Here is a 23,215-nt window from a genome sequence, read left to right as displayed (position 1 = left end):
TGAATAAACCCTTTTCTGTGAATAGTATCGTCTCACACAACAGCAGTGCTTCTCAAGCACAAGGGTGGCATGTTTGACCTTGAGGAACATGTTTTTTTTTTACTTTTTCTAAGCATACATAGATTACGATTGTGGCTATGAATGCTCGGAACGCTCTTTGCTCCATCCAAAGCCTCTCCAGATGGGCTTCCGAAGTCATCGTCAACTCAGTTTTGTGGGTGATTCGAAATAAAATCTCCAAGAACATCCCATATCTAAGTAAATCCTGTACCTGTGGTCGAGGGATGGGTTTTTGAGGCTTTTTAGAACCCAATTTCTTCATTGCATTGTAGTACTTTTTCTGTTCTTCTGTCATGAAGATATCCTGACCTCCAAAGTAAAAGGGATTAAAAAAAGAGATTTGGTTACAATCTTTTTATGACAAGAAGATCAAAGACATGTTTAACTTATCTTTTTCTTTTGCTGGTTGAAGTTGTCAATGATCACACCGATAAAGAGATTGAGGGTGAAGAAGGAGCCAAAGATGATGAAAACCACGAAGTAGATGTACATGTAGATGTTAACTTCATAGTCGGGCTGGTCTCCCACCTGGGAGTAAAAGAGACCTTGTCACAGGGTAGCTAAAGTTGAACAAATGTTTTCATTCAAAAGAAGCACCATGTTCACAGTACAGGAGCATAATAGGTCCAATTCAGCTGACACAACCCTCGGCTGCTCTGCCTCACCTATCGCCCCTCTGTCATGTGGTGTTCCACAGGGCTCAACTTTGGGGCCTCATCTGTTCTCACGATACCTGCTCCCATTGGGTTCCATCTTAAGTAGTGTTTCATTCCACTGCTTTGCAGATGACTCTCGGATCATTGTGCCACTGAGCACTTAAGGCTATTTTGATCCTGCCTGGAGGAAATCAAAACCTGCATGGCACAAAAGGTCTTGAAATTCAATGAAAATAAGACAGACCTGATACTGTTTGGTCCCAGTGGCCCATGTCCATCTCATCCTGTAGACTTGGGCCCCTCTGGCTCCTTATCTGAAGTCAACAGTCTCAAACTTAGCTCTTAAACTGTAGCGTGACTTTAAACTTGAGCGACAAATTGGTGCCGCTGTTCATTCTAGCTTCTTTCATCTTCAGCAGCTGGCTAAAATCAGTCCTCCCCTTTCTCATGAGAATCTTGAAGCAGTCACTCACGCCTTTGTCACAATCCTGGCTCGATGACTGTAATGTACTTTGGAGTCAGTCAATCCTCCATAAAGCGTCTCCAGCTCACCTCCTGACTGGTACTCGTAAGAGCGAGCGCATACTGTAACTAACTCTGGCAACCCTTCACTGGCTCCCTCTATGTTTTCTTTTCAAGATACTATTATTTGTTATCAAATGACCGGGACCCACCTTTCTTCTCCAAGCTCATCCACTCCTACACATCTTCCCGGTGCCTCAGGTCAGCTGACCAGACATTATTAGAAGTACCAAAAACTAAACTGATACTCAGGGGGATTGAGCTGGGCCCTGTCTCCAGGTCTCACTGTCATTGCCCATATGAGCATTAAAATCACCCAGCAGAACAAGGGAGTCCCCAGCAGGAGTACACTACAGCTCACCCTCTAAAACCTCCTTTAAATCTGAGACAATGGTTCTTAGTCAGAAAAGGACGAGTGCCCTGTCCGGGTTATGGTGGAGATCTTGCCCCAAGTGGAGGAGTTGAAGTATCTGGGAGTCTTGTTCGAATGAGGGTATAAGGGAGCGAGAGATCGACAGGCAAATCAATGTGGTATCTGTTGGGATTCGGACTTTGTACCGACCTGTGGCGGTGAAGAAGGAGCTGAGCCAAAAGGCCAAGCTCTCAATTTCCCGGTCAATCTACATCCCAACCCTCATCTATGGTCACGAGCTATGAGTCGTGACCATAGATGATCTTATACTGTGGGCATGACACTAAGTAGCTGCACCAGTGTGGCTACAACTGCCTGTAAAGTGAACAATTTTAGGATGTCCAAGTCATTGTAAATCTTCTTCTTTTCCTTTGGGCTTTTCGCTTTAGAGGTCACCAAAGGGAATCAGTGTCCTCCATCGGTTGTGCGCATCCTCTTCTCTCACACCAGCTACCTTCATGTCCTCTTAGACAACATCCATAAACCTCCTTTTCGGTCTCCTGCCTGGCAGTTCAAGGCTCAGCATCCTTATCCCGATATAGTCACTCTCTGTCCTCTGGACATCATCCAAACCATCTCAGTCATACTTTCTCTCCAAAGCCTCTAATATGAGTTCTCCATTTGGTATACTCCTTCCTGATCCTATCCAACCTGGTCACTCCTAAAGTAATCCTCAACATCTTCATCTCTGCTACCTCCAGCTCTGCTTCCTGTCTTTTCTTCAGTGGCACCGTCTACAGTCCAAACATCATGGCTGCTATCACCACAGTTTTACAGACTTTTCCTTTCATCCTCGCTGAAACCCTTCCATCACACATCACACCTGACATTTAAAGTCATTGTAAATATCATTGACAATAAAAAGTAGAAGTCATTTACATCTCTGGAATCCACAGCTGCATACATAATGTCCATCCAGCCTTTGAATGTGGCCTTTGGAGAAAGAAGGACATGTTGAGTCACTATACAACAGAAAACACAGAGTCAAGGCAGCATTTCGTTCAAAGTAAAAGCAAATAATGTCCAAACGCAAATCAAACGTGATTTCAGCAGCGGATGAAAGGAAAACAAGAAGTGAGAGGAAGGCCAAATAAACACCCAAAGACACAAAACGGAAAGCATCCTCTCACAATTGTGGATATAAAGTAACTCATTCACTGCCATTTTCAAATTTATTGGGGAATTGAAAATATGACGTAGAGCGCCATTCCCAAATTTGTTCGGGTTTTGTTTTTTTCTTGCTTGGACGCCGATAAAGCGCTGGCCAGAACTCTGGCAATGTTTTCCCCTTCCACAAGAGGGCAGCATTTCCTTGTTGTACCCATATTAGATTGATTGGATTTGCCTTCATTAGTGTCGCAGTGGAGAAATTTAAATTTCACAGCAGCAAAGTTATGAAAGAAATGAAAGTAGAAAAGCAAAACACAGGAGCTGCTGGAAAGGCAGCACTTTTTATTAGTACTTTGTTCCAGCTTCAGCTGTTGTTAAAGCGCTATATCAACCAGCATTGCATTGTATTTTGGACAGCCGCCCTCATTTCAAGCTCTGATAACTCCAGACACATACCATTATGAATGAACTGTTTTTTTCTGATGAAAGAAAAGAGTCTAAGGTTTCTTGCGCGGCATTGAATGCTATGTCATCCTAATACTCAATATTCTGTGAGTCCTGGAAGTTAAGTGACAATAAGAAAAACCCTGGCACAGGAGTAGACACGATTTTGGACATCATCTGGCAGTGAAGGAGTTAAAGGAATGAGACAATGAGGCAGTTTTTTTCAAAAAGTCAACTCTCACCACTTGCAGTAAGGCCAGGTAACCGGCGCCCACATTGTCAAAGTTGATTTTGACGTTCTTCCACCTGACCTCTGTAAAATTTTGTTCCACCAGGGCCTCGCACTGGGTTCTATTGTTGACCACGTCAACGGGAAAGTACTCCTCGGAGGTCTCGTTGAAACAAAAGTAGTATTTGCCCGCAAACAAATTGACGCCCATGATACTGAAAATCAGCCAAAAGATGAGGCAAACCAGCAAGACATTCATAATGGAAGGGATGGCTCCCACCAAGGCGTTGACCACCACCTAAACCACATGAGGAAAGACAACATAACACAACGTTAATACCACGAAACATAACCAAATGATCATCTTCAACTGTCGGCATGACACATCATACTCTTATGACCTGACGCTAACTGTAACCGGCGCCAATATTGTCATTGGTTGCCATAACAACAAAAATATTTTTTTGGGCTGGTTGTTTTGTTAAAAGTCTTTACTTTTCTATGTCAACCTTCATGTATATGTTTATCTTAAAATCGTTCCTCAATACTTTATTTAGACTATTTTGTCATGATTACCGTATTTTCACGACCAAAGGGCGCACTGTGTGAAAAGGCGCAGTCTCATTTATGTGTGCCATTTCTGTATTTAACACACACATTGGGCGCACCGGATGAAAGGACGCAAGTTTTATATACCGGTACATATCCTCTTCTGCCATACGTACGTCCGCCTCACAACAACACACAGGCATACAAGTATGCGTATTTTAAAAAACAGATCGGGAGCAAAACTGAGTTTGGTAGTACTTCCGGTTCCGTGTCACGCGAGAGAAATCGCCAGAGAAAGGGAACGATAACGTCAACATCATTAAAGTTTGTCTACTTGCGGTTTACACGGTGCACACCGTATGTTATTCATTTGCTTGTTTATTGTATGCTTGGCATGTTAGCATGTCGCATGATATCAGGATTTCACATGATGTGCTTGTGTGTACCATCACCTACATACAGGACATATTAGCTAACATGTTAGGATGTAATCACGTGATGTGTTAATATGTGACATGGCAGTGTTGTGTGATAGTTATGTGATGCTCTTTCACTGTCTGCATTGCTGCGAGGCAGGCATATAGACTAGTAGTCACACTATTCAAAAATACTGATGAGGATGTGTGAAAAAAAGATATTCTTGGCTATCTGGCTGGCTAGCTATTAGCTGTCTAGCTGGCTGGGGGTTAGCTGGGTAGCTGTTGGCTATCTGGGTATTTCGGGTCGGGTCGAGCTCAAAATGTCAATCATTGCGTTAGGGTGGGGTCGGGCTCTGGGTGGGTGGGGTTTCTCTCGCGGATTTTTTTTTTATGTTTATAAAAATGTATATTAAAACAATGTGTGGATACTAAACTAAGGAAGTTTTATTATCAAAATAACGTTATTCTTTGTTTATTGTTCTAAATTATTGATGTCAATTGATTGTATTTCTGTGTTTTTGCCTCCGTCACTCTCTTCAAGTGGCGCGCTGCTTAAAGACGTCCTGTTGCTGCTGCGGTTTATGGCACCACTCGTCAAAATGAAAAATTAAATGTTTCAATTTTTCAATGAAAATTTTAAATTTTCAGTCAAATTGTAAAAAAACTGTCAGTGATAGAAAATACAGGTAACATCCGACTTACGACAGAGTTCCGTTCCAAACGGTCGTAAGTCAAAATGGTCTTAAGTCGAAATGGTCGTAAGTCGAAATACATTCAAAATGTTGAATAGAGACTCAGAGGCTAAATGACTGGCAGACTCCCCCCCTTTGGTGCCATCACACGGTCAATTGCTGTGCGAGAGTGAGATGCTGGCTAGCCAAAATTGTCGTATGCGTTGCCGGCCTGTTAGCGCGTTGCGGTGCCAGGCGTAGAATTAAAATGTTTGAAATAGGGTCTGGAGATCGTGGTCGTATGTCGAGCCGGTCATAAGTCAGATAATACCTGTAGTTGGTTCCTAGTTAATATTTTTTAACCACCAGAGAAATAGTAAAAATGTCAATGTTTATACGCTTTTGTTTGTTTAGCTTAGGTTTTGTTACAAAGGCTTTCATTTGTGATTCTAAATCATCACCAATGACTTGAAATTTCGGGTTTGCAAATCAAGTTCATTGGTCAGGCTCGAGTCAGGTCGAGATTTAAGACCTTCGGGTTGGATCGGGTCGGGCTGAATTTTTTTGCGTGAAGACGGAAATGTTTTTGAATACAAAATGGTACACATTGTGTGTACTCAATTTTAGTTTTATATTAGCTACTTACCTGGATGATTTCTTTGGTTTCTAAATGAAGGATTCCATAATGGTTCCTATGACTTTATTATTATTATTATTATTATTATTATTATTATTATTATTATTATTATTATTATTATTATTATTATTATTATTATTTCATTCTCTGAACGTTCTTTGGACATGCCGGTATGATGTGTCGCACCAAAGCTAATTCAAAGCAAGCACATTGTGTCTTCAAATTCTCAATCAGAATTTGTTTTCTTGACGAGCTCAACTAATTCAAACAATCCGACAGCAGTCAAACATAAAAGTCACATTGAAGCAGTCCAAATGTATTCTTAGCAGTGTCCTTCTATGCAGCGAATGCTACGCTAACATAGCAGTGCTCTTTTCATGGCAGCTTGACAGCTGAGCATGCATGTCATCGTTTTGTGAAGCCATGTTCCCTCTCTTGTCCGATTTCTCGGCATGCCGACGGCGCGAATCACGCGAATGTCGACCATATTGGTGCAAATCAGCATTCACCAAATTTTGTTGCAATTGTTGAGAGAATGGCTTTCCTTGAAAGCCGAACAACAGCCAAATTGATTTCCCAATATGCTACGCGGGAAGCGACGGAGCAGAGAAATGCAAGACAAAAGAGGGAAAACCGCTTTCCAAAAGTCTTCGTCCGCACTGGTAGTTCTAGGACATGCATGTTACATACGGAAGCATGGTGTGATCCAAGAACCACTCAAATCAATAAATCAATAGAAAAATAAGTGGATAGATAGTGAGGGCGACTCTTTGGCATCTGGCAGGCATTTTGCGTACATTTCAACTGGATCAGTAACTGGCCTCCAAAAAATGGCAGCAGTTGCGTGGCTCCAAACAGTCAGGTGAGAAAACCTTTCCTTTCACCCCCACCCCCTACCCCATCCCCTTTCAAATTGCCGTTGTGGACTGCAAATTTCCCCATTGTGGGACGAATAAAGGTTTTCTTATTCTGATTCTTATGAAACATTTTTTTTTGCACAGTCAAACATTTCAGTCTTCTGACAATTTATATCTGCATCGATGAAAAGGTTTCTTCAGCCATCATCTGTACTTCTTTGAAGGTGTTGGATATTTTGCTTCTCATCCAACAGGCTTTGTCAGCGAACATTTTTTTTTGCTGGTAGCTCTGGCCCTATATATATCCCTAATGTCCAAAGATGGCAGTGCCGGAACTCTGCTTTGATAGGTGTCTGCTCTAAGGTTGGGAGGAGCAGTGGACTACTGCCTGACGCTAATCTGATTACTTCTTTTCTTTTGTCTAATTATTGTCTATGATTGATTTTATATATATACTCGACTACCGGGCCTATATAACCTATATATATATATATATATATATATATAAAAAAACCTATATATATATATATATATATATATATATATATATATATATATATATATATATATATATATATATATATATATATATATATATAGATAGATATATAAAACCTATATATATATATATATAAAACATATATATATATATATAAAACATATATATATATATATATATATATATATATATATATATATATATATATGGCCAGAGTGACCAGCAAAATTTTAGTTCGCTGACGAAGCTCCTTGGATAAGAAGTGACACCTCACTGACACCTTGAAATAAATCCAGATGACGGCTGAAGAAACCGTTTTATCAATCCTGTATGACCCTATCAGAGCTTACACAGATGTATCTGCATAGAATACTTTGTACCCCCTTTTTTCAATTTTGTTGCTGTGGACTGCAAATTTCCTCCATAATGGGACTATTAAAGGCTTTCTGATTCTGATTCTGAAAACTGCGATCGACCTGGATTGGAACAAATTTGCGGTATCTAATTGTGGTGAGATGATATGTGGTGAGGAAGTCAATAATGTGATCAATTCCACGTGACATAAAAACCGCCTGTTTTTGGTTTTTGGTCATGGTGGTTGAAAGTCTATATTTAATTTCTCTATTCACCATTCATTTATTGATTGATCAGGCAGTTGACATTGGCCACTTGAGGCAAAATGTTAACATTCTATCGATGTAAAGGTTTCTTCTGCCGTCATCTGGACTTTTTTGAAGGCGTAAGACGTTTCGCTCCTCATCCGAAAAGCTTCGTCAGCGAACTAAAATTGTGCTGGTCGCTCTGGCCCGATATATATCCTTAATGTCCAGCGGTGGCGGTGCCAAACCTCTGCTTTGATAGATCCCTGCCCTACGGTTGGGGGGAGCAGTGGACAACTCCCTGAAGCTAATCTGTACCTGTATCTGTCATATATTTTCACCATATATATATATATATATATATATATATATATATGGTGAAAATATATGGTTTGAAAGGGGAGTAAAATAAGCATTTATTTGGAAAACAGCAAAACCATTCACTAAATCGCCAAGGTGCACGATTAGACCGTGCTTACAACAGAATTCTTAGATTGTTACCACATAGGCTTAGTCATGCTGATGAGGTGATACCAGAGTGAATGGGGCAATCAAGGTCAATCGTAGACCATAATCAGTCAGGACAAAATAAGTAATCAGCGTAGCCACAAGGAATAGTCCACGGCTCCCCCCAACCTTAGAGCAGGGACCTATCAAAGCTGAGGTCTGGCACCGCCACCTCTGGACATTAGGGATATATATAGGGCCAGAGTGACCAGCAAAATTTTAGTTCGCTGACGAAGCTTCTTGGATAAGTAGTGACACCTCTGACACCTTGAAATAAGTCCAGATGGCGGCTGAAGAAACCGTTTCATCAATCCTGTATGAGCCTGTCAGAGTTTACACAGATGTATCTGCATAGAATACTTTGTATCTTTGTACCCCCTTTTTTCAATTTTGTTGCTGTGGACTGCAAATTTCCTCCATAACGGGACTATTAAAGGCTTTCTGATTCTGAAAACTGCGATCGACCTGGATTGGAACAAATTTCAATTCCACGTGACACAAAAACCGCCTGTTTTTGGTTTTTGGTCATGGTGGTTGAAAGTCTATATTTCCTTTCTCTATTCACCATTCATTTATTGATTGATCAGGCAGTTGACATTGGCCACTTGAGGCAAAATGTTAACATTATATCGATGTAAAGGTTTCTTCTGCCGTCATCTGGACTTTTTTGAAGGCGTAAGACGTTTCGCTCCTCATCCGAAAAGCTTCGCCAGCGAACTAAAATTGTGCTGTTCGCTCTGGCCCGATATACATCCTGAATGTTCAGCGGTGGCGGTGCCAAACCTCTGCTTTGATAGATCCTTGCCCTACAGTTGGGAGGAGCAGTGGACAACTCCCTGAAGCTAATCTGTTTCAACAAAGTCCAGATGACGCCTGAAGAAACCTTTTCATTGTACAACTGAGCGCTTACGCACACGTTAACATTCTATGTAAATAAGTGAATAACCATGTGGTCAAACTGAGCCAGCGGGAGCTATTTTGACCCCTTTTGCCTCTCTTTCAACCTTCCCACCTGACCTAAAATGTCCCACCAATTCATTCCACAAGAGGAAATCTTGATGGTTTGACTAGCTAGCATCCATACAGCCTCTCCAGGGTCTAAAATGCCTGCTCACAAGCATTGCATTTGAGTCTATGGACAGCTGGTATGAATAAGCCTTGAGGTATGTGATGAATGAATGCAGCTTCTCAAGACCGGGTCTGTCACTTTTGGACAAATTCTTAACTCATTCACTGCCATTCACGAATTTCTTCGGGGTTTGTTTTTTCATGCTTGGGTGTCGATAAAGCGCTGGCCATGGCCTCTGGCAATGTTTTTTTTTCTTTCCACAAGGGGGAAGCATTTCCTTTTTTCCATGGTAGTGCTTTGTTCCAGCTTCAGCTGTTAAAGCGCTGTATATACCAAGACGTTTGAATTGCATTGTATTTGGACATCCACTCCCATTCGAAGCTCAGTTAACTCCAGACCCACATAACTTGGGAATGTTTTGCCAGCTAGCTAATGGATAGCTAATAAATAGTCAATAGATAGCCAGATAGCCAACAGATAGCCAGCTAGACAGAATACAGCTAGACAGCTAATAGCTACCTAGCTAGCTAAAGGATAAAAAATAAATAGCTAATAGTTAACCAGATAGCCAACAGCTAGCCAGCTTACAGCCAGCCAGCTAGACAGCAAATAGCTAGCCAAGCTGTCTAGCTGGCTGGCTGTACGCTGTCTAGCTGTCCAGCTGTTGGCTATCTATTCACTATTTATTTGCTATGCATTAGCTAGCTAGTTTACTATCTATTTGAGTTACTTTGGGGTTGAGTGAACGCTGGCGCATGTGGCTGCCCCTGCTCACCCACAGAAACTTCATCCTGTGACTGTAAAGTCACCTTGAGAGTTCGAAAGGCGCTTAGAAATGACATGTTTTATTATTATTATTATTATTATTATTATTATTACTATTATTATTATTTACCCTTCCACGAGGGGGCAACATTTCCTTTTTGTGGTTAGTGCTTTGTTACAACTTCAGCTGTTTTTTAAGCGCGAAACAAACCAATATGTATGCATTACATTGTATTTTGGACAGATGCCCTCATTTCAAGCTCAGATAACTCCAGACCCATATAACTTGGGGATTTACTGTTTTTTTCTGATGAAAGAAGAGATTGTAAGGTTTCTAACACTGTATTGAATGTTGATGTCTTCCTGGGGACTTTTGGCGTCCTGTCAATTCTTGGTGGTTGTTGCCACCAATGCTGTGCTGGGGAAAGGGTGGGAGGTGTCGGGGGAATCTGTGACGGAGGTGGTGCAGGGTAGGTGTGTGTAGATGATCTTCAAATAGGACTGTATAGTGCCTCAAATCTTCCTATGATGATACTAGTGCAGCGTGTTTTACATACTTGGCAATAAAGATGATTCTGATTCATTAACAGAATCAGGGGCTATTTGTTGATTTGACCTCTGTGTGAGATAGGACGTGAGCGTTGGCGCTAACGGGGTCACACCTGGTGGTTATCAACTGGCAACAATGTAAGAATCCGAAGAAATCACACATGTGATGAGGCAGCTTTTCTCGAAGAATCAATGTCCCTGTTTTTTAGAATGTTTTTGACAATCAATTGCAATGCCTGTTGTTCGTTCGACTGTTATTAGAGCTGCATCATGACTCGTTTGCTAAAGCTAACCACGATAAAGAAAAAAAAATGAAAAGAACACATGGTACATGGATTGAAAAGGTTTGGCTTTTCTGCTTTGAAGAGAAACAGCCCAAAGATTTGTCGGTTGATTTTGTCACTGTTGGTCATTTTTCGGTTCTAGCATGCTTGAACCTGTTGAATGGGCATGCGGAAGGATCAGCTGCTTAGTTTTGGATCTTACCCTCATCCCTTCAAAACGTGACAAGGCTCTGAGGGGTCTCAAGGCCCTTAGTGTCCTGAGTGATTTAATGGGCCCTAGATCGGAGTAGCCCAGCGCATTAGCTACAAGGCTGACTATAGACACCTACACAAAAAACAGAGAAGCAAAAAGGTTCCAAACTGTTAGACGCGTGAGATTATTCGCTAAGGAAGAGAGAGAGGGCCCTGGCGTAGGCGAGGTGACTTGTTTCACATACACACAGAAATCTATGCCATGTATATGCATACTGCATACTGAATATTGGATGTATGCATAGACACTTCAAAGAAAAGGAAATTGTTTAGGGTAGGTTTGATGTGTATGGTGGGTTTTTGTGGGTAGCAGAAGGCAAGGGGGTTGTTCACATCAGTTAATTAGGGGGCTTGGGGGGTGGGGGTCCGGTGTACCTGTGAAAAAATGTGGAATTGAGCAAGAGAGAGAGATAGAGACAGAATGGACTCAAATTAAGGGCAAATCAGGCAGAGTAGTACATGACACAGTTGAGTACAAGTGGGACGAGCTAGGGGGACAGGAAGGGGGACACAGATGAAGACTCGGGTAGGGAAAGGCAGGAGTAAGAAGAAGAAGAAGAAAGGTCACCCTGCAGGAGTTGATTAAACACCCAACAGATCGGAGAGCCTTACCCTTGCCCCTCTAACATTGTCTTTCCGTGTCGCTCTTGGGCGCAAATCCCAATCACAATTTAAGACAGACAAAATAACGGTACCTAAGAGAAAGAATACAAGTCAACATGTACAAGAGTGTCACTGGACTAACATCATTTCTTATACATCATTTACATTCAAATGGTTACATACTTAGGGGGTAGGGGTGTATAAAAGAGGGAATCCACAGTCACATGAACCACACACGAGAGACAGGCTTGGACGTAGAGGGCACACCTGATGAATTGATCAACACTTGAAGGATAGCAAACGTTTACTGACTACGGTCCAGGTGTAGCCAATTCATAGACAAGAAACGGTTGCAGCCCCTCTTGTGTCAAAATGTTTGAACATTATATGCGTTCAACAGAAAGAAAGTGGCCCCTTTGTTCACTTTGGAGCTCCAACTGCTGCTGCCTGCAAAACTAATCTAAGGCCAGCACAGTTTTCAGTCATTAACAGAAGGAGATAACGGACAGTGGTGAGACGAACCAATAATAATCTGCCCTAATGTCCCAAAAGTTGGACAAACCCTTTGATGCATCCTGTCACCCAATAGCATCATAAATTGTCCGGTAGTAACCATTGTCCCTGAAAGGGTTAACCAACGCAACTTTGAAGTTGGAACGACGCAAAATATGATTGGCTAGTCACTAGCCAATCATAGTTTGCGAAAACTGCTCTGATCACTAGACGCGATTAGTGATAAGAGCATACTGGCAAGGTGATAAGAGCATACTGGCAAAAGCTAGCACACTGTATCAGTAGCGAGCTGCATAAGCAGATGCAGGTAACATCCGAGTTATGACCGGCGCGACTTACGACTACCCTGTACTTACAACCACGACCGCCAGACCCTTTTTTATTCTACGCCTGGCACCACAACACACAAGCAGCCGACAACACGTATTACAATTTTGTCCAACCAGCATGTCACACACTCGCACAACAATCTACTACGTGACTACACTCAGTACAATAGTTATACAGTAGAGATATCGTCTGGGCAACATCTCCTGTTGGACTTTACACTGCTTTTTGTCCTTTGGCGTTCGCCTGAGTCTGAGCGTGTTTTGAGCGACCACTTCTGGCCGTTAGCAGGGAGAGCCATTTTTCAACCTAAAATGATAAAAACGACACTAAAAGGTAAGCATAGCATTTATAAATGAACTGTACAGTAAATAGTTTTGTGTACATTACAGGTACAGTTATACAGTCATAAAAATTGATAAGACGAAATATAAAATGATAAAAATTACACTAAAAGTGATCAAATGTATCAATGAACTGTAAACAGTTTGGTATATAATAGTATTCAATCGAAAACGTTGCTTAAAAACAACAGATTGACATCGTCTCCTACCCTGTCGTGTGAGCATCACGTCGGCCATTTTGAATGGATTTCGACTTATGACCATTTAACATACGATTGTTTCGTTGGAACGGAACCCGGTCGTAACTCGGATGTTACCTGTATATTGTGTTGATTTAATAGTGGTTTTGTCAAGACACAATGGCTGAAGGAGGAGAGGTAATTTATTTGCTTGCAGATTTACTGTTCAAGCCATTTCCAAGACGGTCAATTATTTCCAGGTTAATGTTAGCCTCTAGTGGACTTGTAAATCACACCACTGGATTGATTCAGACGTCGCACTACTGAAGGCCTAGTGATGAAATCCACGGCCCGCCACTGGATTGATTATATACTTTGGTGACAAAGCAAAAAAAAGAGCTAAAAATATTTTGCTTTTATGGCTCTCTTAGTCAAAAAGTCAAAAAGTTTCCCGATCTCTGTTTGAGGGGCTCCGTGACATACAACACAGCCATTTTAATTTATCGGCCAGGACACCGACAACATAAATAAATGAATAAATAAATGAATAAATAAATCAGTGACAGACCATTTCCATGGGTTGGCAGTGCTTGAGCTTTTCAGTTTCCTGTCCTACATGATTTACCAACAAATGCGACCAGTGTCCAATACTAATGGATCATGTTACATAATTCATGCCAATCCAGTTCACAACAGTCCGCCAGTACACTATACAGGTAACATCCGAGTTACGACCAGGTTCCGTTCCGACAAAAAGATCGTAAGTCAAACGGTTGTAAGTCGTAAATCCATTCAAAATGGCCGGCGTGACGTTTGCACGACAGGATAGAATACGATGTCAATCTGATGTTTTTAAGCAACATTTTCTCTAGAATACTATTTTATATTGTTTACAGTTCATTTATACATTTCATAACTTTTAGTGTCACTTTTATCATTTTATATTTCGTATTATCAATTTTTGTTACTGTATAACTGTACCTGTAATGTATACAAAACCTTTTACTGAACAGTTCATTTATATATTTTATACTTACCTTTTAGTGTAGTTTTTATGTTATATTTCGTGTTATCGATTTTTATTACTGTATAACTGTACCCGTCATGTATACGAAACTGTTTACTGTACAGTTCATTTATAAATGTTATACTTACCTTTTAGTATCGTTTTTATCATTTTATGTTGAAAAATGGCTCTCCCTGCTCTCGGTCAGAAGAGGTCGCCCGACTCACACGGTGGGACACAGGCGGACGCTGAAGGAAAAAAGCAGTGTACAGTACTACAGGAGATCTTGCCGAGACAGTATCCGCACTGTATGGAGTGTAGTCACGCAGTAAATTGCTGTGCGAGTGTGTGACATGCTGGCTGGTCAAAATTGTAGTACGCTTTGCCGGCTGCTTGCGTGTTGGGGTGGCAGCCGTAGAATTAAAAAAAAAAGGTCTGGCGGTCATGGTCGTAAGTACGGGCGGTCGAAACTCGCGCCGGCCATAACTCGGATGTTACCTGTACCACTTTCTGAGACTCACAGTCTTCCCGCTAGTCTTGTCTCACTTGCTCATGAAGACAACACGGTGGTACAATGTTTAAAAACTGGTGCCGAGGGGTGTCGCCGTTTCTGACAAACAAGGAAAATATCAATGGACAATCCATGTGAGTGCACCTTCAACCAGCCATGAACGCCAAGTGGTCCAACGCACCGCATGGAGTACATCAACATCCAAAGCTTATCAAAGTCACAGAGGGAGGATTTGTGTCGGCAAAACCTTCATTTCAACTGGCGGTGTCAGAAGAAAAAGTGGTTACAGATAAAATTTTGGAGAGAATAGCAAAGTGACGACCAGGGCCAAGTCCCTCGACCAGAAATCATGGATTTCTTTTTTTTTTGAGTACCATAGGCAGCCTTTTCAAATAAAGATTTTGCCGTCACCTACGCCACAAAGTTTGGGGTAGTTATCACCTTCTGCCCGCCCGACCCCATGGAATGCCACCGACACCCATTTGGGTGTGCCCGGCGAATGGCCCCAAGCTGGGCCAGTTGGGTTGGGGGTTGCCTCAGTGTCTCGGCGTCCTTCTGCGTTTCAAGGCCAATGACATCTGGGGCTGTGATCCCAGGATGACGAGAGCGCAAAAAAAAAACAGAAATAAAGCAAACCAAAACCAGAAGGAGGGAGGAACAACAACAAAAACAACACAATAAAATCATGAAGAAGAATTGACTGGAAAAAAAGAAAGAATGAATGAATAATATTTTCCAGTTACCTGTATCTAGAATTTTTTTGCCCTAAAAATTATTATCATCAAAATTAACTCGCTGGCTATCTTGCTAGCTATTTTGCTGGCTATCCAGCTAGCTATCTATTAGCTATCTAACTGGCTAGCTGGCTGTCTAGCTAGCTATTAGCTATCTATTAGCTAGCTTTCGGGTTGAGTGCTCACCCACAGAAAAACTGATCCTGTGTCTGTAAAGTGACCTTGAGAGTTTTGAAAGGCACTTATAAATCAAATGTATTATTATTATTATTATTATTATTATTATTATTATTATTATTATTATTATCCATCCATCCATTTTCCGTACCACTTATTCCTCATTAGGGTCGCCGGGGGTGCTGGAGTCTATTTCAGCTGTCTTCGGGCACGAGGTGGGGACACCCTGAATTGGTTGCCAGCCAATCGTAGGGCACACAAAGACTTACAACAGTCACTCTCACACTCACACCTAGGGACAATTTGGAGTCGTCAATCTGCCCGCCATGCATGGGTTTGGAGTGTGGGAGGAAACCGAAGGACCCGGAGAAAACCCACGCGGGCCCGGGGAGAACATGCAAGCTCCACACAGGGAGGCCGGACCGCGACGCGAACCGTGCTAACCACTCGACTACCGGGCCGCCTATTATTATTATTATTATTATTATTATTATTATTATTAATGTATCCACAAGGGGGCACAAACCAGTGTTTTATTGTGGTGGTCCCAAGCCCAGATAAATACAGAGGGTTGTGTCAGGAAGGGCATCTGACGTAAAAATATTTGCCAAAACAAATATGCGAATCAAACCTCTGAATCCCATACCGGATCGGTCGAGGCCCGGGTTAACAACGGCCGCCATTGGTACTGTTGACCTTCAGGGTGCCAGTGGAAAATTGACTACTGTTGGTCGCAGAAGGAGAGGAGGGCGGTGTGCCCGGAGGAAAAGAGAGAAATGGAAGCCCAAGAGTATAGAACTAAGAGTAGGAACTTTGAATGTAGGAACAATGACAGGTAAAGGTCGAGAGCTGGTTGACATGATGCAGAGAAGGAAGGTAGACATCAGAATCAGAATCAGAATCAGAATCATCTTTATTGCCAAGTATGTAGAACACACAAGGAATTTACATACTGTGTGTCCAGGAGACCAGGTGGAAAGGGAGCAAGGCTAGAAGCTTAGGGTCAGGGTTTAAGTTGTTCTATCATGGTGAAGACAGAAAGAGAAATTGAGATGGGGTTATTTTAAAAGAGGAATTTGTTAGGAATGTCTTAGAAGTAAAAAGAGTATCAGATAGAATGATGAGTCTGAAGCTACAAATTGAAGGCGTGATGTTTAATGTTGTAGGACAAGTAGGATGTGAGCTGGCGGAGAAGGAGAAATTTTGGTTGGATTTTGATGAAGTCATACAGAACATCCCGAGAAGTGAGAGGGTTGTAATTGGTGGAGACTTCAATGGACATGTTGGCGCAGGAAACAAAGATGATGAGGAGGTAATGGGCAGGTTTGGACTCCAGATGACGAATGCTGAAGGACAGATGGTGGGTGACTTTGCTAAGAGAATGGAAATGGCTATTGTGAATACTTTCTTTCAGAAGAGACATGAACATAGGGTGACCTATAAGAGTGGAGGCAGAAGTACACAGGTAGACTACATTTTGTGTCAACGGCGCCATCTAAAGGAAATCAGTGACTGCAAAGTAGTGGTTGGTGAGCGTGTAGTCAGAGAGCACAGGTCGGTGGTGTGTAGGTTGACGCTGGCAGTGAGGAAGATGAAGAAACCAAAGGCTGAAGTGAGGATAAAATGGTGGAAGTTGAAAAAGGAAGAGTGTTGCATGACATTTAAGGAGGAGGTAAGACAAGCACTGGGTGGGCAAGAGGTCATTCCAGATGACTGGCAAACTACAACGAACGTAATCAGAGACACAGGTCGGAAAGTACTTGGTGTATCGAGTGGAAGAAAGGTAGATAAGGAGACTTGGTGGTGGAATGGGGAGGTCCAGGAGTGTATACAGAGAAAGAGGTTAGCAAAGAAGAAGTGGGACACTGAGAGGACGGACGAAAGTAGACAGCAGTACAAGGAGATGCAGCGCACGGTTAAAGTAAAGGTGGCAAAGACCAAACAAGAGGCCTATGATGACTTGTATGCTCGGCTGGACAGCAAGGAAGGTGAGACTGATCTTTACAGGCTGGCGAGACAGAGAGACAAAGATGGTAAGGACCTGCAGCAGGTTCGGGTGATTAAGGATAGAGATGGCAATGTATTAACTGGTGCCAGTAGTGTGATGGCAAGATGGAAAGAGTACTTTGAAGAATTGATGAATGCGGAAAATGAGAAGGAACAAAGAGTAGAAGACGTGACTGTTGTGGACCAAGACGTAGCAAACATTAGCAAGGATGAAGTAAGGAGGGCGCTGAAGAGGATTAAGGGGGGAAAGGCCCTCGGGCCTGATGATTTACCAATCGAGGTATGGAAGTGTCTTGGAGAGGTGGTGGTGGTGTTCCTGACTGGGTTATTCAGCAAGATCTTAGATGGTTAACAGATGCCTGAAGAATGGAGACGAAGTGTACTTGTGCCCATTTTTAAGAACAAAGGAGATGTGCAGAGTTGTACAAACTACAGAGGAATAAAGTTGATGAGCCATACAATGAAACTCTGGGAAAGAGCAGTTGAAGCTAGACTAAGAGCAGAAGTAAACATTTGTGAGCAGCAGTATGGCTTCATGCCAAAAAAGAGTACGACAGATGCAGTGTTTGCTTTAAAAATGCTGATAGAGAAGTACAGAGAAGGTCAGAAAGAATTGCATTGTGTCTTTGTAGATCTGGAGAAAGCGTATGACAGGGTGCCCAGAGAAGAGCTGTGGCATTGCATAAGCAAGTCTGGAGTGACGGAAAAGTATGTCAGAGCGGTGCAAGACATGTATCATGACTGTAAGACGGTTGTGAGGTGTGCTGTCGGTGTGACTGAGGAATTCAAGGTGGAGGTGGGACTCCACCAGGGGTCAGCTCTGAGCCCCTTCTTGTTTGCTATGGTGATGGGCAGGCTCACAGACGATGTAAGACAAGAATCTCCTTGGACCATGATGTTTGCAGATGACATTGTGATCTGCAGCGAGAACAGGGAACAGGTGGCGGAGAAACTAGAGATGTGGAGATATGCCCTGGAAAGGAGAGGAATGAAGATCAGTCACAGCAAGATGGAATCTATGTGTCTGAATGAGAGGGATCCAAGTGAGAGTGATGCTACAGGGAGAAGAGAAAAAGAAGGTGGAGGATTTTAAGTAATTTGGGTCAACTGTCCAGAGCAATGGAGAGTGTGGAAAAGAGGTGAAGAAGCGTGTCCAGACAGGCTGGAACGGCTGGAGAAAAATATCAGGTGTGATGTGTGATAGAAGGGTTTCAGCTAGGATGAAAGGAAAAGTGTATAAAACAGTGGTGAGACCAGCCATGATGTTTGGACTGTAGACAGGACATTGATTCGCTGTGGCGACCCCTGAGGGGAAAAGCCGAAAGGAAAAGAAGATTATTATTATTATTATTATTATTATTATTATTATTATTATTATTATTATTATCCATCCATCCATTTTCCGTACCGCTTATTCCTCATTAGGGTCGCGGGGGGTGCTGGAGCCTATCTCAGCTGTCTTCGGGCACGAGGCGGGGGACACCCTGAATTCGTTGCCAGCCAATCGCAGGGCACACAAAGACGAACAACAGTCACTCTCACACTCACACCTAGGGAGAATTTGGAGTTGTCAATCTGCCTGCCATGCATGTTTTTGGAGTGTGGGAGGAAACCGGAGGACCCGGAGAAAACCGACGCGGGTCCGGGGAGAACATGCAAACTCCACACAGGGAGGTCGGCCTGGGACGCAAATCGGCGACCTCTGCACTGTGAAGCTGCTGTGCTAACCACTCAACTACCGGGCCGCCCTATTATTATTATTATTATTATTATTATTATTATTATTATTATTATTATTATTATTATTATTATTATTATTATTATTATTATTATTATTTCTGTGTAAGCTCTCAGTCGTACAGGAGTGGTCCATCGATGAAAAGGTTTCTTCAGTCGTCATCTGTACTTCTTTGAAGGTGTCGGACTTCGTCAGCAAAACTGACGAAGTTTCTTGGATAAGAAGCGAAACGTCCGACACCTTCAAAGAAGTACAGATGACGGCTGAAGAAACCTTTTTCATCGATATTATTATTATTATTGTTATTATTATTATTATTACAGTAAAATCTCATTATATCGATATCGTTTATATTGATAATACTGCGTATTACGGCACTATTTTCATTTCCCGTGCACTTTTGTAGTCATTTTATGTATAATTAGTTCCGTTTAGTACGATTCGTGGTTTTCACGATAATCCGGTTACTACGGTGCTCTTTTTCATCTCCCGCTGGCCATTTTGCTAAATTTATATTGATACAAAAGATACTTAAGGTGAATCGATATTTGCTTAGGGGTTTCTACACAGTACCACCATTATCGAAATCTGTATCGGCCACGCCGTTGGTCGACTTGGTCACGCGACTTGGTCACGCGACTTGGTCACGCGACTTGGTCACGTAACCAGCTCCCGTGTCTTGCAGTGGAGCAGACGCCATTTTGCTACCGTTTTCAACCATAGCAAAACGAAAGAATTGTGACCTCGGAAGGAAATACAAGGCAATCGTGGCTGTTGAGGAGAATCCAACACGAAATTAAAGCCAAGTATGCCCCAGAAGATTCCCACAATGACGAGGATGACGAGGATGAAGAACCAACAAAGACACAAGTGTTGGAAGGTGTTACGGACGTACAATCTTACTTAGAATCCAGAGAAAATGCGTCAGGTTTTTTAGAAATGTTAAACAAGATTGAATCGTTTGTGTTAAAAGGTGAAAACAAGATTGAAGATTTTTTTTTTAATTGCATACTGTAATAAGATGTAAGCGTTGCAGTTTCGCTGTTGCAGTGTTATGTACATGTACACTGTACGGTACTGTTTATGAATGCAATCGTTTTTTGCAACAATGTTTATTGTTTTGTCTGCTGAAGCGTGATGATTTTGAAAATTACTGTACATGCCATACTGTATTAAAGATCCTCCAGTCACGTAACCGGCTACCGTGTTTCTGTCACAATAAAAAAAAATCGTAGCAGAGCTCACGTCTTTCATTACTGCTGCAATAGTGTCTGAAACCTCCTGTAATGGCTCTCAGCATGGGAAATCATGTGCACAGTCGCTGCTATAGCAGGTCGGTCTTTTTAATAACAAACGTAGCAGTTATCTAATACAGATACAAACAGGAGCTGCTGTTACGCCACAGCTCAGGACCCGACAACGGGGTTCTCCCAAGCCCCAGTCACGTAACCAGCTTCCGTGTTTTGATCTGTCGACGCGAGCACAATAAAAAAAGGCGTAGCAGAGCTTATATGCAGTACTGTGGTCCAACACCAATTTCAACCATGGGGAAACGTAAGAATTGTGATATCTGAACAATATACAAGGCAATTGTGGCTGTGGAGGACAATCCAAAAATAAATCCTTCATCGCGAAAGAGTTTGACATGCAGCAGAATACTTCATCAACGTAAGTAATGTAAACGTTGCAGTTTTGGTTTTTCATTCATGTATTTAATTGTGTTGCATTCAGATATCTTTATCGCTTGCAACAATCACTGTTTTTAATGTTTGTACATGCTGGCGTCCGTGGTTTCGTGTGAATAGAACAACACGGGGATTTTTTTTTTGCATTGGTTGCATTTTTGAAAGGAAATAGTCATTAAAAAAGTGTAAAGACGTTTTTATTTGATGCACAAGTTTATTTTTCACTTCACTATTGTATAAAAAACATGCTAGATACGCAATCCATGAACCCAATGATAAAATGACATGCCATATTAAAGATCCCCCATTTACCCCTTTTTAATGCAGTTCGTCGCAGGACGGATATATCGATCGTCCGGTTATATCGACATTTTTTCAGACTCCCGAGAATATCGTTATAACGAGACTTTACTGTATTATTATTATTATGGCTGTCTAGCTGGCGGCTATCTGGCTATATATTTGCTATCCATTAGCTAGCTAGCTAACTATTAGCTGTATAGCTGACTGGCTGTAAGATGTCTAGCTGGCTAGCTGTTGGCTATCGGGCTATCTATTCACTATTTATTTGCTATCCATTCGCTAGCTAGCTAGCTAGCGTTCTATCTATTTTGGTTAGTTGGGGTTGAGTGAACGCTGGTGCACGTGGTTGCCGCTGATCACTTACAGAATTATTATGAAACACTAGATTCTAAATCTGCCACGCCGTACCGGTCACATTAACACAGACACAAATGTCGAAGAAAATGATGTAGTCACAAAAGGGTGATGGAAGGGAAAGAGTCAGGTGTTTCCAGACAAAAAAATACCCAAAGATGGGCTGGCTTAATGATGGTGCCCCACCCGCTTTTGCAACAGTTGCACTCCACAACACAGCACAGCAAAGGCCAAAACACCAACCACCACAATTTCAACTTTTTTGTTGTTTTCTTGCAGGGGGGGAGCGCTTGTGAAGACCAAACTTACCGCTGTGCGCCTGTCACCCACCATCATTACATCTCAGCAAAAAGGGATCAACACATTGCTGAGGTTAGACTTTCTGGAGGGAGTGAGCAGGATGCTGGGGGTTGGGGGTGTTGACGGGGGAAAAGGACTTGCCACGCTTGACAGCACATTCGCTGATGGCTTGGGAAGCTGCAGCGTCCCAAGAGCTCTCAATTTCACACCTACTGGGAGGGAGACTCCCATAGCAACTACTTTGAACGATGCGACCGCGGAGGCAGGGCGAGGCGACTCGGGTCCTCAGGTCAGGTATCCTGGGTGTTCAGCATGTCTTCCTCCTTCAGAACACACTGATTTGAATAATCAGGATTGTTAAAGGACAACCGACACCTCCGGACAAGTTGCCATAATTTGTAAAATCACTTCAAATGACTTCTACTAAGCGCAATTTACAAACATTCCACCGCATATAGCTATATTTTACCTTTTAAGACTCAACCTGAATATTCATGAAGTCTTGTTTTCGAGTTGATGACGATGCCCGAAGTGATATCACATTCGGAACGCCCCTGACCGACAAAGTGAGACACAATGCATTTTGGGTACTTATTTTCATCTGAAAACACCGTGTTGATCGCAAAATTAGAAGGAAAACTACATAAATAACGCGATGGTGAATCATTGTGTGTCGTAGCCAATTGTGATAACACGTATAAAGAAGGTGTAAGTTTACACAAATTCCCAGCGGACAAATCAGCCTATTTCCAACGGAGCTTGTGCGCCATCTTGTGCATTTTCTGGACGCTACATTGGAGTCCAGACGACTCGAATTGATACGGAAGGACTTCTTTAATCGATTGCAAACATTTATGCTTTCCTCTTCAGAACTACAGTAAAGTCTCGTTATATCGATATCGGTTATATCGATAGCACCGCTTATTACGATACTATTTTCATTTTCCTTGCACATTTCTAGTCTTTTTATGTATAATTAGTACCGTTTAGTACGATACCCGGTTATTACGATAATCCGGTTATTACGGTGCTCCTTTTCATCCCCCGCCGGCCATTTTTGTTGTTTATATCGATATATCCGTCGCGCCATTGGTCAACTTGGTCACGTGTCTTGTTACGTGTTCCGCCATTGGTCGCGCCATTGGTCGACTTGGTCACATGAGCCGCCATCGGTCGCGCCATTGGTCAACTTGGTCACGTGTCTTGGTTACGTGTCACGCCATCAGTCGCGCCATTGGTCGACTTGGTCAGGTGACTTGGTTACGTGCCCAGCACCCGTGTAGCAGAGCCATTTTCATTTTCAGACGCTCGCTCGTGTGTAGCAGACGAGATTGAAGTGTTTGT

General features: G+C 42.3%; 1 protein-coding gene across 7 annotated transcripts in view; it reads right to left on the bottom strand.

Annotated features, from left to right (window-relative positions):
* Nucleotides 1-23,215, bottom strand: part of scn8aa (sodium channel, voltage gated, type VIII, alpha subunit a) — a 168,625-nt gene that overhangs the window by 11,398 nt on the left and 134,012 nt on the right. For 6 of the 7 annotated variants that reach the window (XM_089004869.1, XM_089004857.1, XM_089004848.1 and 3 more), the window contains 5 exons: nucleotides 11,041-11,163; nucleotides 3,447-3,731; nucleotides 2,530-2,583; nucleotides 451-588; nucleotides 272-376 (listed from right to left, as the gene is read on the bottom strand). In XM_089004869.1, coding sequence (XP_088860995.1) covers nucleotides 272-376; nucleotides 451-588; nucleotides 2,530-2,583; nucleotides 3,447-3,731; nucleotides 11,041-11,163 — 705 coding nt within the window. The remainder of the gene's footprint in view (nucleotides 1-271; nucleotides 377-450; nucleotides 589-2,529; nucleotides 2,584-3,446; nucleotides 3,732-11,040; nucleotides 11,164-23,215) is intronic. The other variant, XM_089004872.1, reaches the window with a different exon arrangement.

Source organism: Hippocampus bargibanti, linkage group LG01 (genome assembly GCF_051943395.1).
Source record: "Hippocampus bargibanti isolate YZ-2025 linkage group LG01, ASM5194339v1, whole genome shotgun sequence".
NCBI lineage: Eukaryota > Metazoa > Chordata > Actinopteri > Syngnathiformes > Syngnathidae > Hippocampus > Hippocampus bargibanti.
This window is presented reverse-complemented; position numbering and strand designations above follow the sequence as displayed.